This window comes from Setaria viridis, chromosome 1 (genome assembly GCF_005286985.2).
Source record: "Setaria viridis chromosome 1, Setaria_viridis_v4.0, whole genome shotgun sequence".
In the NCBI taxonomy this organism is placed as follows: domain Eukaryota; kingdom Viridiplantae; phylum Streptophyta; class Magnoliopsida; order Poales; family Poaceae; genus Setaria; species Setaria viridis.
Genome location: NC_048263.2, coordinates 31,468,663 through 31,489,692, shown reverse-complemented (window position 1 = coordinate 31,489,692; position 21,030 = coordinate 31,468,663). Strand labels below are relative to the sequence as shown.

Genomic DNA, 21,030 nt, shown 5'->3' with positions numbered 1-21,030 from the left:
GCTCGTCGTTCTCTCACCACACGTGCGCGTAGCGGTGTGGAGTGCAGTGATAGAGCAGGATGTCGACCGCGAATGAGTGGCGGCCTAGTCAGGTGATGTTTGTTTTATCTTTATTAAAAATGAATGACAAGAGTTCAAAAATCAATGTACGACAAAAATTATTTGGTTAACCTTTTTAAATAAAATTTTTGGATAACTTTTACTTTAACCTATCGCTCTACCCTATTGCTCTACAATTAACGTGGTGCCATGTAGGATGGGCAAACATGATGCCATGTAAGCTAAAACCACCGTTGAAAACACTTAGGGTATAAAATCAAGTGGTTTCAATAGTTTAAGGGTCTGGTACTGTGGTTTGAGGAAGAAATTCGGTTACACCACATGAAGGTAAAAGCTGAAAAGGACTTTGTGGACGTAAAATATCGATTGTCTGCACCACATATACAGCCGCGCGCGCTCAAAAGACACTTTTTGAGTTTAAAGACACGGTTGAGAAGTGAGAGGAAATTAAGAAACGTGGGCGAGGTCTCTTAGCACTTTGTAAAGCTTTGTTGACATACTTAAGCTATTACTTTTCTCTCACTCGCTTTGCTTAGAGGTTACATTCTTGTGAGATTAAGAACATCCTAGCGTGTTGCATCAAGAATTTGAGTTTTGTGGCACTGAGGTGTATTTAAACAAGCTATCAACTTGTTATTCTTGGATATTTCAAGAAGATTATGAAGGAACCCGGTTATTTTTATGCTTACCTCGCTCGAATATTCAGAACAATGAATCCATATCAATGTGAATTAGGTGTGCTCAGCAAGTCATTAACATCAGAAATTTATCCCTTATATTCAGTTATCTCTTTGCTCAATTTAATTCAAGTAATTTATTTTGAGAATTTACGTTAGTATAGATTAAATTGTACATTGTCATTACCTGCGAGGTCTTGCGACTTCGACGGTGAGGACTGAGAACAACGGGGATCTTTCTGGAGCTTTTGGAAGGCGAGGCGGCGAGGCCCAAACGGACATCCTATCTGAAAGCGCAACTTCTTATTACTTCTTCGTACCAAACCAATGCAATTTTTTTAACCCTAGAGCGTGGTGCATCAAGTGGGTGCTCTTTTGCCTCAAGCATTCCAGTGTCAAGAGTATCCATGCACTACCAATTTAGCTCCACTGATTTCGCAGTACAGATAATATTGGCTGATCTTACACGAATGACCAACCAGCAGGTTTCAGGATTACGCAAATCCTACCGGAGTTACAGGACACACGAAGAGGAGGATGCAGTGAGTGAGGTGAGACATTACATGCCAAATCTATCTTAGATTACTACTTTACTAGGCCTATAGCCTGGTACTACATCCACAGCCTGCTTCCGTGCTGCGCTTCCACGACCATGTTCCCCTCCTTCGGCCTGGGGATCTCGTAGTTCTGAGGGTAGTCCACCTGTTCCATCTCCCATTTCATCTTTGGTATGATTTCCTCATGCTGAGGTGAGTACTCCTGCGAAAAGCAAAAATTGTTCCAAGTTCAAGTCCTTCTTGCCGACATTGCTGTTTATCAGTGGTAATACATTAGGCTCAAGTCCTCTGCATTGTACCATGTGCATTGCTTAAAGGCAGCAATGCTTTATAACTACATTAGCACCTGAATTTGTACTTAAGCTATTCTTGCAGGATGAGTGTAGATCTTGACAGTGGACCAAGAACATATATGGATATTTTATTATTATGATATAATACTTCTTGGTGGTCTCATTAAAAAAGCCTTTTGCCTGATTGCTAAGTTTCTGTGCTGTTTGTACACTTGTACAGTGCTTCATGTTTTAAGACTAAACTGGACACTGCGATTTAGTGACAAGCAACACACACATGCTAGTATTGTAGAGATGTCAAGCATAAAACTTAACCTTTGCTTAGAAGCAAAGATTATGTGCAGTACAGAACAAATTGTGCTTGGATGTCTGTTCCTGAATGTTTTGGCCACCTTTCAAGTTTTGTGGCACATGGACCTTGTCTGTTCTGATATACGTTTGCAGAAAAAAAAATGATCTACGCACCTCTAACTTCTGGATTAATTCCTTGGGAGTTGGAGCCAAGACGATGATACTGCGGGCAGTTGGTTTGATGAACCCTTCTTCCACTGCTTTGTCGATAAAAGACAGCAGCGGGTTGTAGTAGCCGTCCACATTCAGCAGCCCAACCTGCAGGACAGCAAACATATTTGTTGATGAATTGTGTTGTAAAGAACAGCAGTCGTCACAGCAAAGAGTTGATGAATTATTGAAGACAAGTGAACTGTTCGGTACCGGTTTGTCATGAATGCCAAGTTGAGCCCACGCAATCACTTCTAGCAGCTCTTCAAGTGTTCCGTAACCCCCTGCAAGGTAAAGCTCAGCAACTCAAGGCATTCTTCAGTATACAGATTTGTATGGCTCACTTGCCTAAATTTCGAGTTCTTTCATAATTTTAAGATTTGCGTAGGTTCTTAATTCAGCATTCCAGGATCTATTCTCGGAACTTTATTTCAGATCATCACGGCTTAATTTCAATTCTCACTTAGTCATTGTACTTGTGCAGGGGGGAAAAAATGTCTGAAGGTTTGGAGCAGACAGCCTTCTCAGAGTCAAAGCATGCAACCTGAACTTTAAACTTTCACTCACACTTCCACTACCAGTCGATCATTGCAAAGGCTGAAGAAAGCGACCACCAAATTTACCAGTCACAACTACCGATTCATCACTTCCCTTTTCTCAGGTGACACACACACTCACCAGGCAATGCTATAAAGGCATCGGACCGCCTGGCCATCTCAGCCTTCCTCTGGTGCATATCAGCCACCGCTTTCACCTCCCCCACCGTCTCACCTGATATCTGCAACCATCACACGCGCGAGCAACAAGCATAAATATTTTACCAGAATGTACCGGCTTTTTGCTTGACCTAAAGAGGACCAACTTTCTAGAGATGGAGAAAGAAATGGAGGATGACTTGACTGTTTTCCACCACTAATTTTTTTAATCAGAAGACACAGGTTCAGGGGAGGCAATCATGGTGCTGGTGTGGGAGACAGGAGGAAATGTGATGGGTTTTTTTTTCATTGTTTAACTGAGCCAGCTTCTGCTGGAGGGATTGCGGTCAAGATCAGCAAGATTTCATTGATCATGTGGGGAACACAATTTCAGTGAGCATTTCCCCTGATCTTTCATCATACGTTTGCTTTATTTCCTTTCCCACTAGCGAGAAAGACAAACGAGAAGGATCCAAAGGCAGCATCGTGCATTTTTCCTTCTTTACTATTCTTTAATGTACGCACTAATAGACTGAAGATGAACATGAATTCATGATGATTTGCTTCTGCATTTAAAGATAATATCTAGGTTTATTACGATAGACAGCATTTTGTCAAGTAAATAGCCATGAGGCACCATGATAATACGAAAACTCGATATGCGCACCATGATAATTTAGAACTTAGTTACTGAATTTCTAAGTAATATTGTTATATTCTAGGAAATGATAGCATGCGGCAATAAACAATCAGAAGCTAGAGTAGTAGAGATGGGAGAGTACGAAGAATATGGGTACCTCTCTAGGCATGAGTGTCTTGGGAATCACCCTGCATAGAGGGACAACAGGATGACAAAATGTAAATTTTATGATTAGAGGCAGACATGATCGATCCAACACTTTTCGGCACGAGACTGTTTCATCAATCTCTAAGCTATCCTTTTGATGCACTATCAGCTAGTAGTATATTAGGACTGATAGTTCAAATGTGCAAAAGAATTATTGTTTTTCACATACCCGATGACATGCCTTCCTCCATTGTACACTGCTTGAGAGACCAGTCCCATCAACCCTACACTCCCTCCTCCATATACTAGATCAATGTTTCTTGCCACCTAAAAAAAAAGGGAAATAATCTCAGATGCACAAAATTATGGTTGCCAGGAAACCTTGAAGGTGGAGATTGGCACGTTATGCATCTTAAGCACCATTAGTATTAGATGGGAAAACAAAAACAATGACAAATGAGGCCATATTCCATCAAATGTATGCAGTGAACAAGGAACAAGGAAGTGCTGAAGATTTTGTGAATACAGTAACATGCATCCATGCAAAAACGTAGACTGTGCAGCCTCTTAAACTCTCATCACTGAAAATAACTCTCATGGGAAAGCATCACATAGGTGTGGTTGATGCTCTGATGGTCAAACAAGAGAGTATACTTCAATTAAGATTAAAGGTATGATATGATTAAGATGACACTAATGTATAGCTATCTATTTGACCAAACAGACAAAAGCTACAAGCACTAAAAGCCATAAAGGAACTAAAGAAAGAAGAAGAAGCAAGACAGGCTTGAATTACCAGCTCTTTTCCAAGCTCAATGGCAGCATCCTGGTAGCTCTTCTTCTTGCCATGGCTGCTTCCACAGAAGACACATATCCTCCTGAACCGTGACGGCACCGCCACCACCGCTGGTGCCTCTTCAACGACCTTGATCTCCATTGCTCCTCTCTTCACCTCTCCAGTTGCTTGTCGATGTCTGCAGGTGTTACCTGTTGTGGTGGTGGTGGCACAGCATGGAGACGGGATATCCCTCTACAGCAAGGCTTGGTCCGGTTGGCTGCACTTGAGTGCACACCACTACCTGTGGAGTCGTTATATATATAACTATTTGATTTGGTTTTCTCCCTTGAAACTGAGCATGTCTGGTCATACATTTTTTTAAAGGAGCATCCGGCATGCTTTGAACAAATTAAATTAGGCAGTCCATTTGAACAGTCAAGAATGTCCTGATTGGTTGATTCCTGAATGTGGTTTGTGAAAACTGCCCCTTTATTATTATAGATAAATTTTCTTTCAGCGTGTGCATTTTTTCACAAATAATGGAACATGCATCTCAATGGATCGAGTTCAGGAGGGGCATTGGCTGCCGGATGACAGTAAATTGCAGTGGCCTCCAGCTGATCTCACGCCAAAGAAACATGCAGAGCCTCTACAGCTGCACTCAGTCGACAACACAGGACAGGCAAACGTCATGTCAGCGCTCAACATCTATGAACTGGTTCTGCAGACCATTTAAGAGATGTCTTGAGTGCCTGATCGATTCAGTGCCGCGAAGCTAATAGGTACGTAGTTTGTTCATCCACATGCGTAATGCAGCCATTTTCCTGACCTTGAAGAATTACAGTTACAGGGGCACCTCCGAGAGACAGGACATCAACTATCCCCTTGGTCAGTAAATCTCCAACTCCAAACCTATGATGACAGGAAGGATGCAATGCCCGTGCCACAAGGTTTAATCGTGCAGGGCCGTATCGTGTACCAGCCCTGAAATCTGAATATGCACAATTGCACAGGCATATGCACGTCCTCGCGGAATTCGAACGTCGGCATGAACATTTTCTGAAGTTGGTCTTGACTGTTTTCAGTGGTATGTACTAGCATACAGTACATATTTGTTCTTCAGATGATATAGTATTTGTTATCGTCTCAATAAAGTACAGTGGAAGCGCGTCAAGTTGCTCTCTGCCTGACAATTTACTATTTTTCATCATGTATCTCCTATGTAATCTCCACGCAAGGAGGTGTTTTGATTGTATGAAACGTTATGTAAAAAGAAGGCATGGATAGTTGGATCCTCTGGAGACTGCAACTAAACTACCGCTCTTGTTCCATCCAAAATCTAGATAACAATTATTGTGTCCCGAAAGTCCATGTTGTGGTTCACAAAAGTAACATGATAGCTAGCAAACAACCTGTAACCATCCAATGTGCTTTCAAGCAACTAGTCCATCAACATGTGCTTCCGCACGAGCTAATATTTTTAGAAGTTATTATATTTAAAAATTATTTAGAAATTAAACTCCTACCTAATAATCAAAATTGATTACCGACTACTTTCTTATTTTTTCAATACGTCAACATAATACTTATATAAATATGTACCTATCTTTGTCCAATTGTGATTGATTTTTAATTAATAATTACTCTATGCACTTTTTCATCCATGTTCATACTTTTTCCAATTTGTATCGTACCTCCAATCCTCCATACATACAATATGTTTAGCATACAAATCAATATTTTTCATTGATTCCTCACATACATGTATAAATGGTCTAAATGGTAACATTCATCATGTGTATATACTTTAACTTAAAATTTCTATATTAACAATGACATAAATAGGTGTTGGGGGGAAATATTAACGACCTCCTAATGACCCTTAAAACAACAATCGTGAAGGCCTAGGCCCACCTGCGGTAACGACGATTGCCGCCGGCCCAGCATGAGTGGGGAACATCACACTCCGTCTCGCCCGACCCAGAGCTCCGGGGTCGGACACCCCCGACCCCTCGACGGGAAAACTCCGCCTCGCCCGACCCATGGTCCCAGGGTCGGATGCGCCCGACCCCTCGCCGCAAGGTTCCACCTCGGACTCATCCGGGCCCACAGGACAAGGATCCGCCTCGGGCGAGGACCGGCAGGCGAGGACGCGGATCTCGTGGGCCCCTCACCGATCTTGCCATAAATGCGCCGCGGCTCTGACGCGCAGAAAGGCGCCCGCGCCCCTCGACGTGACCGCCACAAGTACCCGAGCGGAACACTGTAGCCGCGACCGCACAGGCCACAGTGGCCGCGGCTCCCCCTGATTCGTCAAGAGGCACTCATGGCCTGCGCCGCCTGGCACAGGAGGGAGTTCTACCCGCTCTCGCGCCCCGCATATCTGGCGATAGGGACGCGACGTCCGTGTTCCACGGGCCGCAAGCAGGACAACAAGGGTCAGCCGTCTTCCCCGACGTGCACAACTGCCATAACCAAACACCATCATCATGCTTGGCGACAGCGGTCGCCAAGAGGATCGTCGATAGGATCCAAAGGCAGCCGCCCTCCTCCGGTGGATGCGCTGACAGGGGCCGAAGGCCGGAGCAGGAGGCGGCGACCCGGGAACTTGGTCCCTCTTCTTGTATTTTACTTTACTTAGCTTATCTCTTTTACTTCTCCACACACCTGACTCATCTGTAACCCCGAGCTCTCCTTGCGCTATAAAAGGAGAACCAGGGGTCCCGAGACCAAGAGGACTCTCAAGCCAACAAAACTCACACGCACTCTCCTCTAGAGCATCACTGCACACCCAAGAGACTTGGGATCGGCTCCCTCTCTCGTCCGTTTGTAACCCCTACTACAGACCCCGCGTGGGCAACACGAGCTGCCCCTCATACTGGACGTAGGGCCTTCCTCGCCCGAACCAGTCTAATCCCGCGTCTTCCCACGCCACCATCCGAAGCCTTACGCGTATAAAAGAAATTCACTAGCCGTAGTCTTGATCCGCTAATCTTGACAACGACAATAGGTAATTTAGAATCATATATTAGTTTATTTTTGATATTTCTGTATGATGCACATGAAGATAATTAGATTATGATTTAGGTGTTTAATTTAGGTTATTTTTAATAACAACGTACGTAGGTAATATAGATAAAATTTTAAAATGACATTTTAAGTTATGCTTTATAATGATATGTATTAGTAAATTGGATGAAGATTATGGGGTTACTTTAGATTATTTTTTATAATAGCTGAGCTCGGTAATTTAGATATAGGTTTAGAGTTCATTTTTGAATATTTTCACAATGATAGTGGTGGATAAATTTTTAGAGAATATAATAGATCAATGACTATGATTATTAGAGTTTACAGGATTGGTGTTTGATATTTTTGATTTTTATAAGAATTTGTCTCTTTTTTCTAGCTTGTCTCGTAGGAACTAATGTGTAGTCTCCAATGAAAAAAAATGAGACTATATTGCTCAAAAATATTATCATAAGCTACCTCTTGTTTGTTAAATATTCAAACACAATACTTATATAGATATATACTTATTATCTTCATCCAATTGTGAAAGATTTTAGTTAGTAATTACTCTATAATATTTTCATCCACATTTCTAATCTTTAACTTTTCACTTTGCATCGCAGGTATGCGCTTGAATTTGTTAATGAACTCTAAGTTTGTGATACAATTTTAACATAGAAATCTATATTCTCATCACTTCCTCCGTATCTTTATAAATGGTGACACACATCATGCGTATAGATCTTAATTATTATATCATATACCAATAGTGCAAGATATAGACGATTTAGAGTCATATATTGCTGTATATTTTTAATTAAGGTTATTTGATTCAAACGTAGGGTTATCATGTTATTTTTAATAATGGTATGTGTGGGTAATATAGATGCAAATTTAACGGGTTACTTTAAGTTTTTAAGTAATAGTGGTGGGCAATTAGGTTGCAAATTAGGGGGTTATTTTAAATATTGTTTATAATGGTATAAGTGGGTAATTTTGATGAAGATTAGGGGGTTACTTTAGTTTATTTTATATAATGGCAGAGGTGGGTAATTTATATATAAATTTAGGGAGTTACTTTAGCCTATTTTTATAATGGCATAGGTAGGTAATTTTTAGAAAATATAATAGGTAGGATGTTTTGCTTTTTTTGAGAATTTCTCTCTTTTTCTAAAATGTACACTTAGGAATCCTAGTTGACTTCACCTGGAGGCTTCAAAAGGAGTTTCCAATTAGTAATAGTAAGATACGTGGATAAATTTTACGAACCCAAAATCATCGTATGTCGAATGATTTATACCTCCTAAAGAGCTTCGTACCACACAACACGGGACGGAGGGAGTACCACGCAGCACAATGGTACAGAATCGAAATGCACAATATTATATCGATCGATGACAGTTAATGAGCTTGCCCCCCTACAAGACGGTCGTCCTGCCGCGATGGCAGAAGACAGTGCATGTCCCGTTCAAACTTTTACCCCACTCCCCCGTACAAAATCAGGCCAAGCATGCTCAATGCTCATCATTCTCCCTTGTCCCCAGGGTAGGCTCGCTCAACCCTGGGCATGGAGAGAGGTAGCAGACCAAGGCGCTGTCACGACACTCCCCTAGTTTATAGTGCTCGTGAATCGTGATGTCCTGGGCTTCTAAGATCCTTTCTTGTGGCCCCAGGGCTATATAATTGCGTACTGATTTACTCGTCCCACAGTAACAGCAACGAGCAGTAACTTTGTCAAGGCTGAAAAGGTTTTTGATTTACTCGATCATCTGGAGCTCATAAAAGTAGGCAGCATAATTAAAAAATGACCTGATGGCCTGATGCCCGCCTACTTCTTGGACCAGTGCCTTGCTACAGCAAGACATCAGAACATGTCAGTTGCTTCATTTCCAACCTTTTTGAGGAACTGATTGGACAGTGGGCATTGGCATTTGCCACTGAGACCATGTTTAGTTCACTCCAAAATCCCAACTTTGACACTATGCAAAAAGAAGATTCCTAATCACATCAAACTTACAGTACATGCATGGAGTACTGAATGTAGACGAAATCAAAAACTAATTGCACAGTTTTGTTGTACTTTGCGAGACGAATCTTTTGAGCCTAATTAGTCAATATTTGGACAATAATTCACAAATACAAACGAAACGCTACAGTGTTGCTACAATAATTTTGACACCCCAAAGTTGGACAACTAAACTAGGCCTGAGACCTTATTCTCAAAATTGGTGTCGCTGCGACAATACCTAGAGGGATCAGAAACTTCTCCGGTGGCGTCAATACTGAACAAGCTGTTGATGAGATCCTGTTTCTCCGGACGGATCAGTCCAGCGACATGGCATCACCCCTCTTGCGGAACCACGTTCTTTTACACGAGTTTACTGGTTTCGCTAACTGGACTAGGAACTTCCTTAGCTTTTACATACATACATGCATGCATGCATACACACACACATATGGGCATGTTTGGATGGACTAAAAACTAAAGTTTAACCATATGACATATGACTAAAGTTTGACTAAAGTTTAGACGTCTAAATTTTAGTTTACTAAAATTAGCCACGTGAGCAAGACCTAATTTTTAGCATATTTATTGGTAAAAGTCCATTCTATCCTTAGGGGGTGGAGGAGAAAATATGGTAAGGTTTTAGTGGGAAAGTATTTTTAGGTTTTTGCCATTCGTGTCTAAAATTAGCCCCATTAGCTGGACTTCTAAAGTTTAATTGGTAGGTTTAATTGGGAGGTTGGCTAATTTTAGCCCCACTATTTGGATCATCATGGACTAATTTTTAGCTGATTAAAGTTTAGCCCTTGGATCCAAACAAGACCTATATCAGATTTGGTGTTAACAGACAGTAGGCAAAAAGAGCAGGTGATTGGTGAACTTTCTCGCTCATATCTACCTCAAATTCGAGTGGCCTGGGGCGCGCACGGACCCTAAAGCAGAGTAGCGACCCAATTCCAACTCGGTCCATGGCTGTGGAAACGGAGCACATGCCTAATGTTTGATGTACTGAGCCTTCAGTCCCTTGACCCACCACATAGGAATAGTATGGGTTCGGCTGAGTTGATCCAGGTGACGTGCAGCGGTGTGCCTGCTCACGCCAGCCGGCGGTTGATGGCCCTCGTCGCTAGATCGGCGGGCATGTCATCCGTCGTGGACGGTCACTCACCTCGCACATCGCTCCTCTCGTCCAGGAGAAGATCGTGACTCCTGCGCCAGTGGGGAATGTACGTCACGATTCGCACCGCTGCGGGTCGTACCACAAGGAGTTCACCCCTAATGTGTGGTGCTTCATGGCAGTGTGACTGTGTGTGAGGCGAAGGATGTGATCCACGCGCAAGGGTGACCCCTATGTCCTCAGCCTCCACTCATCGAGGCGACCGAGGCCCTCGCCTGCTACTCTTGTTTTGGCTAGTGTGGAGGCTTGGGGGATTCGAGGGAGATTGGAGAGGAACAAAATGACATATGGGTAGAAGATTGGAGAGGGAAGGAATGACTTACAATTGACTATCTAATGAAAGTTAGGACTAGTACAATTAGCCGGTGGACTCGAATAACCTAGCTAAAAAATAGCTAGCCATTCTTTAGCTAGCTATAAAGAAAAGTACTAAAAGATTGAGTAAATTTTAGTTGGGTGGATGCATAAAATCTTTTCAATATGACTTGTAGCTTGCAAGGGTCTCCAAATATAGCAAGACCGACGACCAAAATTGCCCGCAGCAAAAGCCGACACGAGTTCGAGCAGTGCTATATGTCACTGAAAGCGACAAATCCACCGTTGTCGCCTTCAATGACACCCCCGCGCCACCTTCCTCTTTCGGCTCTGGCGGCCTCCACGACGCTCGCAGTCCTCAATCACCGCCGCGACACTCTCTCCTCTTCTTACCCCCGCGTCGCCTTCCTCTTTTGACTCCGACGGCTCCCGTCGCTGCATCTGCCACCACCACCCTCTGCCGCACTAACCCGGCTCCACCAGGAAGCTCACCTCCACCGCCATAACCCTCGCCTCCACCCGTCCCTAGCCCACCCTGACCGGTGGCGGGGTGGCCGCACCACCCCGCAACCCGCCTTCGATCCGACCCCACCCCTTTTTCTAGCACCAACGGCCATTAGACCTCCCAGCAACCCTGAAACCCGAAGCCCGTAACCTAGCAATGCCGGCGGTGACCGGAGGAAGAGGAGATAAGGAAGCGGCGGGGGAGGAGGGGAGGGGGGATGGGCTCGGGATGGAGGAAGAGGAGGAAGAGGAGGAGGAGGAACATGTCGCTGACAAGTGGGTCCCGCGGGTATGCGATAAATTGCGCTGTATCGCGTACGCGAAGTATAGCCACGGCGCACGAGTTCGCCGCCTCCGTCCATCGACGGCTGACGGAGCGGTCGGGCCGTCCGTTCCCGGGCCGGTCCCGCCCCGCCCCGCCCCGATCCCACAACTCGCCGCCGTCTCCCTCTCTCCTCCCTCCGCTCCGCAGCCGCAGCCATGGATCCTTCCAGGCCTCCGCCTCCGCAGCGAAATCCTAACCCCTCCCTCACCACCTCTATGCCGCCTCCGAACCCCACCTCCGCCTCCATGCCGCCCCCTCCGCCTCCCAATCCCTCGCCGCCTCCGCCGCGGCCGGAGGCGGAGTCCCAGGCGGCGTCATCCGCCGTGGAGGTGGTGGGGCGCGCTGGCCCTACTCCGTCCTCCTCTATGCCGCCGCCTCCGCCCCCAAAGCCCGCCTCGCCGGCACCGCAACCCGAGGCGGAGGCGGCGGGGGCGGAGGGCAGCGCTGGCCCTAGCCCCAGCGTGAGCGACTCTTCAGCGGAGGAAGCGCCGAACCCCAGCGGGGCCTACTCCGGCGACACTGAGATGGAGGAAGCGGCCCCGCCGCCAGCGGAGCGGCAGAGGCAGCAGAGGCCGCGCGCGCCGTACGTCATCCCTGAGTGGAGTGCTGCGCCGGACCATCCCTTCTTCCTCGAGGTGCTCAAGGACGGCATTATCGTCGACCAGCTTGACGTGTGAGTCTTCAGTACCCCTGCTCTCATCAGTTCCATTTGTTAATTGAGTTATGGGTGCCATTGTGGTTTCTGCTAGTTTTCTCTGCTCATGTCTTCATTAGGGATAATCTTTGCACTGGTGCAGTTGATTCGTAGTGTTCTTTTTAGCTCGTGATTAACTATTTTTTAGTCGTGGGAAATCAGTAATCCTCAGTACCCAAATGAGCTTTAGCTAAGTTTTCTTACCCTTATATTTTGATCCACTGCACTGGATATGGCTTGCTGAGACTCATTTACACTGGAACTAAGTATCTGCTCTAAAATCATGTTGGTTGCTGATGTTTCAAAACTAGGACTGGTGAATGACTGGCGTTCCTTATATGTTGCAGGGCCAAGAAAGGAGCTTACATGTTTGGACGGATTGATATGTGTGATTTTGTACTGGAACATCCAACTGTTTCTCGATTTCATGCCGGTATGTTTTAGCCACTCTCTTGTCAATTAAGACTTAGGCGTAGATTCAAAACCGCAATGTTAACCTGCCAGTTAAATGTTCTGCTCCAGAATGGCTGAATGGTTCTTAACACTTAGGAATCCTTCTTGTTATCTTGTAACTGTCTGCATATCGTATGGTTGGTTCCCAGTTTCAAACAAAAAAACACTGGAAATATGTTTGGACCAGCAAACTTGGTACATCCTTGCTGATTCCTGAAATAGCAGGCTGGAAACTGAGAGCTGGTGTATCACCACTTAATGAACCTTAGGAAGAACAACGAGCACGGTTGCATTCATGAACATATTAGAAATGGGATTGAATCATGAAAGCATGAACGTTGCTTTGAACGAACCTTCTATTGGGAGGGTAAACACTGCCTTGTAAACTGTTCATTTATAACCAAAATGATGTGGATGACATCATAATTCATAACCTTGAATAAAGTTGAATCAATACATTTGAGCATTAATCTTGGCTAAATAATTCTATGTCAGGTCTGTTGCGCACATGCTATTGGTAAAATCTCAACAGTCATGGCTTAGTGACCACATACAGTTGAATAAATAAAATATTCCAGCATTATTGATGATATTAATATGCCATGAACAATGCAATGCCATTTTGTTGAGGAGCTAACATTTACTAAGCATAATGTAACATATGACTGTCATTATTCCTATATAGCCGAAAGAACATGATATGGGAAACTTGAGAGACTGTGTTAGCTAAGTTATGCATTTGATTTTCCTTGATTAAATGAGCGCTTCTACTATATTTTCCTTACAAAAATTAGTAGTAGTAGTTGAGTTCTCTCTTTATGAGCAAATTGTTCCTCCTTATCTTGAATGCTTCTTTGATGCCAACTAATCTCGGAATACCAAATTTCTGACTTAATCGGAATGGTATTCTTTTTTTAGTGCTAAGGAAGTAACTCATGGGTTGATTTTATGTTATTTTAGTTCTGCAGTTTAGAAATGATGGGAAGGTTTTCCTTTATGACCTTGGAAGCACACATGGATCTTTTATCAACAAAAGTCAGGTAATATGAATTCCTTATAAATCTTCTGTTTTTTAATATCTTGATATCGTTAAATTACATGGATACATGCTGCCACTTTCCCTGGCATTTAAATTAGAAAACAGTGTGTTTGGTGTTGTTTAGCTGTTGCTTTTTTATGTCGTTGCAGTGCCAATTTACACTGTAAAACAATTCAGGTTGTGTTATTTGAATGCTGCTCCTTTGACTTATTTTGATCTCTAGCTTTTTATTACCATCCCTTTTTTCCAAAAAGGTAAAAGGGCATACCCAGTTCTGAAATCTCCTGCACAAGGTGGGGTCCTAGGCAGCCTTGGAATATATGGAGTATTTCGATCGATCGGTCATATAGGCCTAAGTCAGACGCCAAATAGCTTCCATTTGCATTTAGCCTTTTCGTTTTGGTTACCATCCCTTCTATTTTCTTAAAAGGTAAAAGGGCATACCCAGCACTGGAAGTCTGGAAGCTCCCACACAAGGTACGGTCTGGGGAAGGTATTTACAGACAGCCTTACCCTTGGTTATTTTGTAAGGAGGTTAATTCGAACGAGGATGCAACTGGAGAGACTCTACCACCGCGCCAGGCCCACCCTTCATTGTCACATGTTCATTCGCTGGGTTTAGGGTTTAGGGTACGAAGAATCCATTAGGGTATTGATCAAGGCGTGCCACATTAATGCTTTAATTTCTTTAAGTTAATCTTGTCAACTCTTTATTGGGATGGCCTGTGTTTCTGTCTGTTCCTTTGTGTTTTCGAATTTCCCTGTGTATTGTCTACTGTATTTTTTATGATATGTGCTGGATTTTGCAGGTCAAGAAGAAGCTGTATACGGAGATTCATGTTGGAGATGTAATTCGATTTGGGCAGTAAGTAAGCTCGTTATTAACTATCTGACCATTCTTTTTGTTTAGTTCTTGGGAACTCGTTCCCTTCTGTTAATCTTCCACTTTGTATGCAGAAGTTGCTTCATAAATTGCAGCACTCCGGTGCTGAAATATTCTCTGTATGATCTCTCTATAGCTTCTTTTCTTCTTACGTTGGCATATAGTGTTGCATAACCTACTTATTCCAGAGCTAATCATACCCCCTGGTCCAATTAATAACATACTGGACATTAGTAATTTAAGACATGGCTGCTTAGACATGGCTGCTTAATTGCTTCAGCAGAACTTTAGGTTTTACCAAGGTTTACAGTAGTTTTAGTTGACTCTGCGCATGTTAGATTCTATGAATCTTGGACTGCGTTATATGCTTGACAAAGTCCCCTTATGTAACAGACAGATAGAAAGGTTGCAGAAAAAATAATGCTGGTAAATATAAATGGCACTATTTTGGCTCCCTAGTCATGCCTCTGCTTGTTCTTGTGCAAAGCTAATTTTGTTTTCCTTCGATCTTTCTAGTATCGTGTCTCTTGGCAACCTGTTTACACTCTCTATTGGTCTGATGTCTTTATTTTCACCTGGTTAACTCTGGGACTTAACTTTCCTCTTATGCATTAACTAGATCATCACGTTTGTACATTTTTCAAGGACCATCTGAGCTGATGCCTCCGGTACGATTCTGAAACTCAATTGGCTCATTTACCACTACACAGTTCTTCTCATTTCTTTGCTTTCTTGCTGCTTCATCCACATTTTAAACAAAGTGAATTGCCGATGCAACAGGCAGCCTGCTGTTCTCTATTTCTAGCTTTCTACTTTATGCGGCTACAGCAACAACAAAACAATAAAGTATTTTAGTCTCAAGCAAGTTAACATAGGCTAGAGATGAAACCCCACATGTGCCGCCACAAAAAAAATGATAGGGTAGAAAGGCAAAAGGAGGTATTAGTAATAATAATGAGGTTATCTTCAGATGAAAAGACAAATGAGATTAAATCCGTTTCAGTATAGATTTTCTGATTCTTCTGACATTGTATCAGTTAGATTCAAATAGCAAATCAAGCAAAGTGCTACATGATTTGTCTGCCTTTGGATTTCATTTTGGCCTTGTTTATTTTAGATGTTCTTTCAGGAATGTTCAAGGTACAAAGGATTTTGACATACTTCCTAGACAAATAATTTATTTCAGTGGAAAGCAAAGATAATTTGTCAAAAAGTAGAACATCATTTATCCAAACTAGTTTAGGCCCTGTTTGGAACTGCTTATACAGCAGCTTCTCGGTGGAAAAAAGCTGTTGAGCAGCCAAACGTGAAGTTTCTCCGCAGCTTGCTGAGGAACTGCTTCTCGAAAAACAACTGCGGGACGACATCTCCAGTAAGCAGGGGCCAAGCTGCTTCTCAAGGCTTATCCCTGCGCCCGCACCGTCCTCCCCGCCCACGCCTCCCTCTCCGGCCGCACGGAGCTGCGGATGGGCCTGCACGGCTGCACCTCCCTTCCCTGCCCGTGCCTTACTCCCCGCCGACGGCCGTGCCTCCCTCCTCACCGAACACCGGCGCCTTCCTCCGCGCCACCCTCCACCACCGACGCCGGCGACTCCCTCCGCCTCAAGCTAGGCGCTGCGGCTGAGATTCCTCCGCCTGACCTCCCTCCGCCTCAACATCGGGCCACCATCAGCTGCCTCCTTCCCCAAGATCCCTTCGCCGGATGATGCAGGCTGGCCCTCAAGCTCCGGCTGGCCCAACCTTCAGCTCACGATGGCCGTCCTCCGCTCGGCACCACCCCCAAGCTCCTCCGCCCGCGTCAGCCGTCCTCCACCCGACCCTGGCGCCCTCCGCTCGCCCCTGCAGGTACCGTCCGCCCGACCGCCGGCGCTGCCTCGAGCTCCTCCGCCGGCGCCGACACCCCGAGCTCCTGATATCCAGTTGCCCTCAGGTCCAAGATCCGTCCATAGGTGGAGGCTGACAAGCAGGGCCCACACGTCAGTGCCCATGGAAAAGCCCAAAAAAGCTATACTGCCAAACACTTAGCCTTTTCCTTCCGAAGCTTTTTCAAAAAGTAACTTATGTGGCCAGCTGAGGAAAAGCTGACTTAAAAATAAGTTTAAGCTGTGCCAAACAGGGTCTTAGTTATCCTACCTTAACTGTTAGTTTCTATGCTTCTTGATTGTGCGAGACCAATTGTGTCATGACTCATGAGGAACATTTTTAAATCCCATAAGCTCCATCAACCTATCCTATTGTTTAAGTGTCTTATATTCATTCATTTGTTTCTTTTTCTTGGCAGGAAAAAGACATGCAGAAGCTCCAGGATGCTAAGATTCGGCAAGATATGCTTGATCGTGAAGCTTCCATTTTACGTGCAAAAACTCAAGTGGCTTTAGCTGAGGGAATCTCATGGGGTATGACAGAGGATGCAATCGAAGAATCTGCGGAGGTTAGTTGTTTGTTTCTAGAGGCTAGTGATGTTTTGTAGTCTTGGATAGAAGCTTTTGATGGAGCTATTCTCAAGTCCTGGCCACATCATATCATATTTTGCAGCATTTTCCTAATTGGTCTTCATATATTGCTTTGTGTTTTTACTGATCATGTTCTTGTATCTTAGGATGATGCGGATGAAATCACTTGGCAAACCTACAAAGGTCAGCTTACTGATAGACAGGAGAAAACACGTAGCAAGATAGTAAAACGAATGGAAAAGGTAAGCACTTGTTGTACAGAAATGCCATATTCTGATATTCCTTTAAATCATTGCACATTCTCATTTAGCCTAATACTAGGATGAAACATCTGATTTGATTTCATGTGAAATTGCCATTAGTTGTTAGGATTCATATGCAACTGTGTCCAGTTCAACTACTCTTTCAAGTGCCTTGTTGATATGTGATGACTGATGACCAGATCTTGGGAATATTATTGCCTTATTTCCAATTTTTTGTTTTGGTTTCCAATTAAACAAATGGGACTATTGGAGCAGCAATTTCCTTTTCAACTGCTTGTAGAGTATATTAATACTTAATATCAGTTCTATCATCAGTAGAGCTATGCTTGCATTCTGTAATGTTAGGCTCTTCAAAAGTGCGAAAATTAATTCTGAACTTATTACATGGATCCAGATGACATATATTCGGGTGTAGGCCCTATAGTTGACATATGGGGATGTGGTGTTGGAATACATGTAATTTACAATTGGCACCAATTATTGTTTCACTAGTTAGTTTGTTCCTCCTCCTTGTTGGTACAATAATCATGCCTGCTTATGGGGCGTGAGTAAATGAAATCCTCCACATAGAGTGCAATCAACCAATCTACAAGATCTTAAATGAAGCCCTATCTTTAATATACCAGAGTGATGCAACTTGAAAGAAACAAACCAGTAGACACAGTAAGCAACTAGTAGCGCTAGCAAGTGATGCTGCATGAACAGTGCCGACGCTGTAGTGCCATTGCGCTTCATGCCAGCTGTACACCCCCTTGCCATAAGGTAATCAAAGGCTTCAGGAATTAATGATTCAGAATTTCAGATGTTAGGAACTAAACTGGAAGCTAATTGTGGTTTTGTCAGTACCATGCTAGCTAGTTGGACTACTAATTTGGATTCACCTGCCACTTTATATTTGTACAAGACTACAGTAAGAATAACGTTGAGATAGTGGTGGTTGTCCATTGTTGTATTGGGAAATGCTTAGTTTATGTATGAACAACTGTTAAGTCCTAATAAGTGACATGTTCCCCAAAACTAGTGTCTAATTTTTTTAAAAAAAATAAAATATAATAAATAAAAACATGTTTATGTTTCCTCTGTGGTATGTCTTCTATAGTGAGGTTCCAGTTATAGATACGATTGTATCTCTGCTCATTATGAAGCTTTACCCTTTTTCTTTCGTCTTAATATAAAGATACACAGCTCTCCTGCGTGTATGAGAAAAATCATGAAGCTTTTACCTGCTATTTTGTTTCAGATTGCCAACATGAAGAAAGAGATCGATGCAATAAGGGTTAAGGACATTTCTCAAGGTGGGCTAACCCAAGGTCAGCAAACACAAATAGCACGAAATGAACAACGGATATCTCAGGTTAGTGGTGGACATATGCATTACATTTATTAATACGCTATCGCCATCCATTTCTCATCTGGTGAGCAGGACTAAACCTATTCTTCTTCAGATTATGGAGGAGCTGGATAATCTAGAAGAAACTTTAAATGACAGCATACGGGAAAGTGTTGGTGCTCGTTCTGGAAAGGCAAATCGTGGTAGCCATAAAGCAAGTCTGGAGGAAGAAGATGACATCCTTAGGTATGTTGAGATCTGAAATGTGTTTACTATTGTTCAGTATGCTTAAAGGTAGATCATTATATGGTTGATCTCATGTGCTGACTAATAAATTGTTAAATAATTCAGCGATGATGATGAATTTTTCGATCGGACAAAGAAGAAATCTAGTCAGAAATCCAATGAGCAACAGTCAGTTGAGACTGCTGATAGTCTTCTTGAGAAAAAAGATTCCATCACCAGTGATATTGAAAATAAAAGAAAGTTACTTGAAGAAGAGAAGCATAAGCTGGCTCAGGGCAGTACTGCAGATCTCAGGGATGACCTTGATGCTTACATGAGTGGCTTGTCATCTCAATTGGGTATGCTAGTATGCTCCAGTTACTTCAATTAATCATTCACTAGCCTTAGCATTTCAAAATATTTTATTTTTCATTAAAAACATGACATTTGAATCATTGAAAAGTACTGTATAGTAATTTTCTATGCTAAGAAAAACATTGAAAGAGGTGGACATATGGATGCTACTAACAAGTTATGAGCATATGGATGCTACATGAGCATAGGTTTGGCCTTTTTACATTGATGAACTAACAAGTTATGCATTTACTTATGCGCAATTATTCCAGCATTTTTCCAGTTCAGATGCATTTCACTGTCTTAGAATCTTCTGACTGGTTTGAGATATTCTGCAGTGCATGATAAGATTGCCCAAATTCAGAAGGAACTATCTGATCTTCAGGCTGAGCTGGACAGAGTAGTTTACCTACTAAAAATAGCTGATCCTATGGGGGAAGCAGCTCGCAAGAGGGATCTAAAGCCTCGAGAAGCAGGACCCCCAGCATCTAATGATAATCCAATACCAGAAGCCAAGAAACAAAATAAAGTTGTGAAGGCTACTTCAGCTGAGGAGAAGCCAAAGGATTCTTCTAATGAGACATCAACGAATAAGCCTGCTAAAGTAGAGACTGATACCTCCAAAAACCTAGAAAACGGGAGCAAACCTGCATTTTCCTTACCAAAACCTCAGTGGCTTGGTGATAAGAGGATTATAGAACCTGAAGAAAACTTCATAAATGAAGAAAAGGCGGATGCAGAGGAACCTGACAATTTTGTGGACTACAAAGATCGGAAAGCAATTCTTTCTAATTCATGCAGTGGAAAGGAGCTTGAAGAGGCTGCTCCTGGGCTTATTTTACGGAAGAGAAAGTCCACTGACCAGTCAGCTTCCAGCGAGGCAAATTCATCTTCAGTTGAAAGTGAAGCATCAGTTGCTGATGCTGTGGCCCTTCTGCTTAAGCATAAACGGGGTCTACAAACTTCAGAAGAAATGGAGAATGAGGGTGAACCACATGCTAGCAGGAAAGAAGGGAAGAAGTCAAAACAAAAACGGGTATTGGGTCCAGTGAGACCAGATTTCCTCGAATCAGGACCAGATTCTGAAACATGGGTGCCACCTGAAGGTACGGAAATTGAATTAATGTGCTATCACTCAATAGCATATGCGCTGATTTGTTCCTTACTAATAATATTACTGTATCTTATGTAGGTCAAACTGGTGATGGGCGCACTGCATTGAATGACCGTTTGGGTTATTGAAGCACCTCCATCAACTACACACGCCCTGTGGAGAAGAGGTCCCGTGCCTACAGTATTGCAAGCCTGTTTGGTGCCGTATTATGTGAAGGCAGTGCAATAGAAGCTGAGATTGCTCATTCTGTTGATTATGAGCTTAGAAAGGAAATTAGGTTTTGTTGAGCTTCTAGTGGAATTGTAAGTTGCTGATCCTCTCAATTTTTGCAGAGAAGATACATTATCTCTAGGTTGCAGAGATTCAATGTATATCAGCATAGAATGTAGATTATGTATGTTATGACGACTTCTTGTATTTACTGTTATTTCATACTGGCACGCCATAGTTCAACGGAAGTCAGCCTAAACCGTGAAAACGGGGTTGGCATGTCGCATATGGGGCTGAGAGTTATCTTGTCGCACATTCCAAACATC

At 43.2% G+C, this 21,030-nt stretch overlaps 2 protein-coding genes across 2 annotated transcripts; one reads left to right on the top strand and one right to left on the bottom strand.

The window, feature by feature from the left end:
* Window positions 1–1,132: 1,132 nt before the first annotated feature.
* Window positions 1,133–4,653, bottom strand: LOC117843505 (probable cytokinin riboside 5'-monophosphate phosphoribohydrolase LOGL2). Its single transcript, XM_034724121.2, has 7 exons — window positions 4,367–4,653; window positions 3,800–3,897; window positions 3,581–3,611; window positions 2,767–2,866; window positions 2,302–2,372; window positions 2,053–2,196; window positions 1,133–1,496 (listed from the first exon to the last, which is right to left on the bottom strand). Exons 1-7 carry the CDS (start codon window positions 4,505–4,507, stop codon window positions 1,350–1,352), a joined length of 732 nt encoding a protein of 243 aa, XP_034580012.1. The 5' UTR covers window positions 4,508–4,653; the 3' UTR covers window positions 1,133–1,349.
* A 7,092-nt stretch (window positions 4,654–11,745) lies between these two features.
* On the top strand, window positions 11,746–20,990 carry LOC117862986 (uncharacterized). Its single transcript, XM_034746550.2, has 12 exons — window positions 11,746–12,359; window positions 12,728–12,813; window positions 13,794–13,873; window positions 14,682–14,737; window positions 15,375–15,423; window positions 17,037–17,186; window positions 17,355–17,450; window positions 18,712–18,825; window positions 18,917–19,047; window positions 19,153–19,385; window positions 19,719–20,486; window positions 20,573–20,990. The coding sequence occupies exons 1-12, from the start codon at window positions 11,842–11,844 to the stop codon at window positions 20,620–20,622; spliced, it is 2,331 nt and encodes a 776-aa protein (XP_034602441.1). The 5' UTR covers window positions 11,746–11,841; the 3' UTR covers window positions 20,623–20,990.
* Window positions 20,991–21,030: the final 40 nt, after the last annotated feature.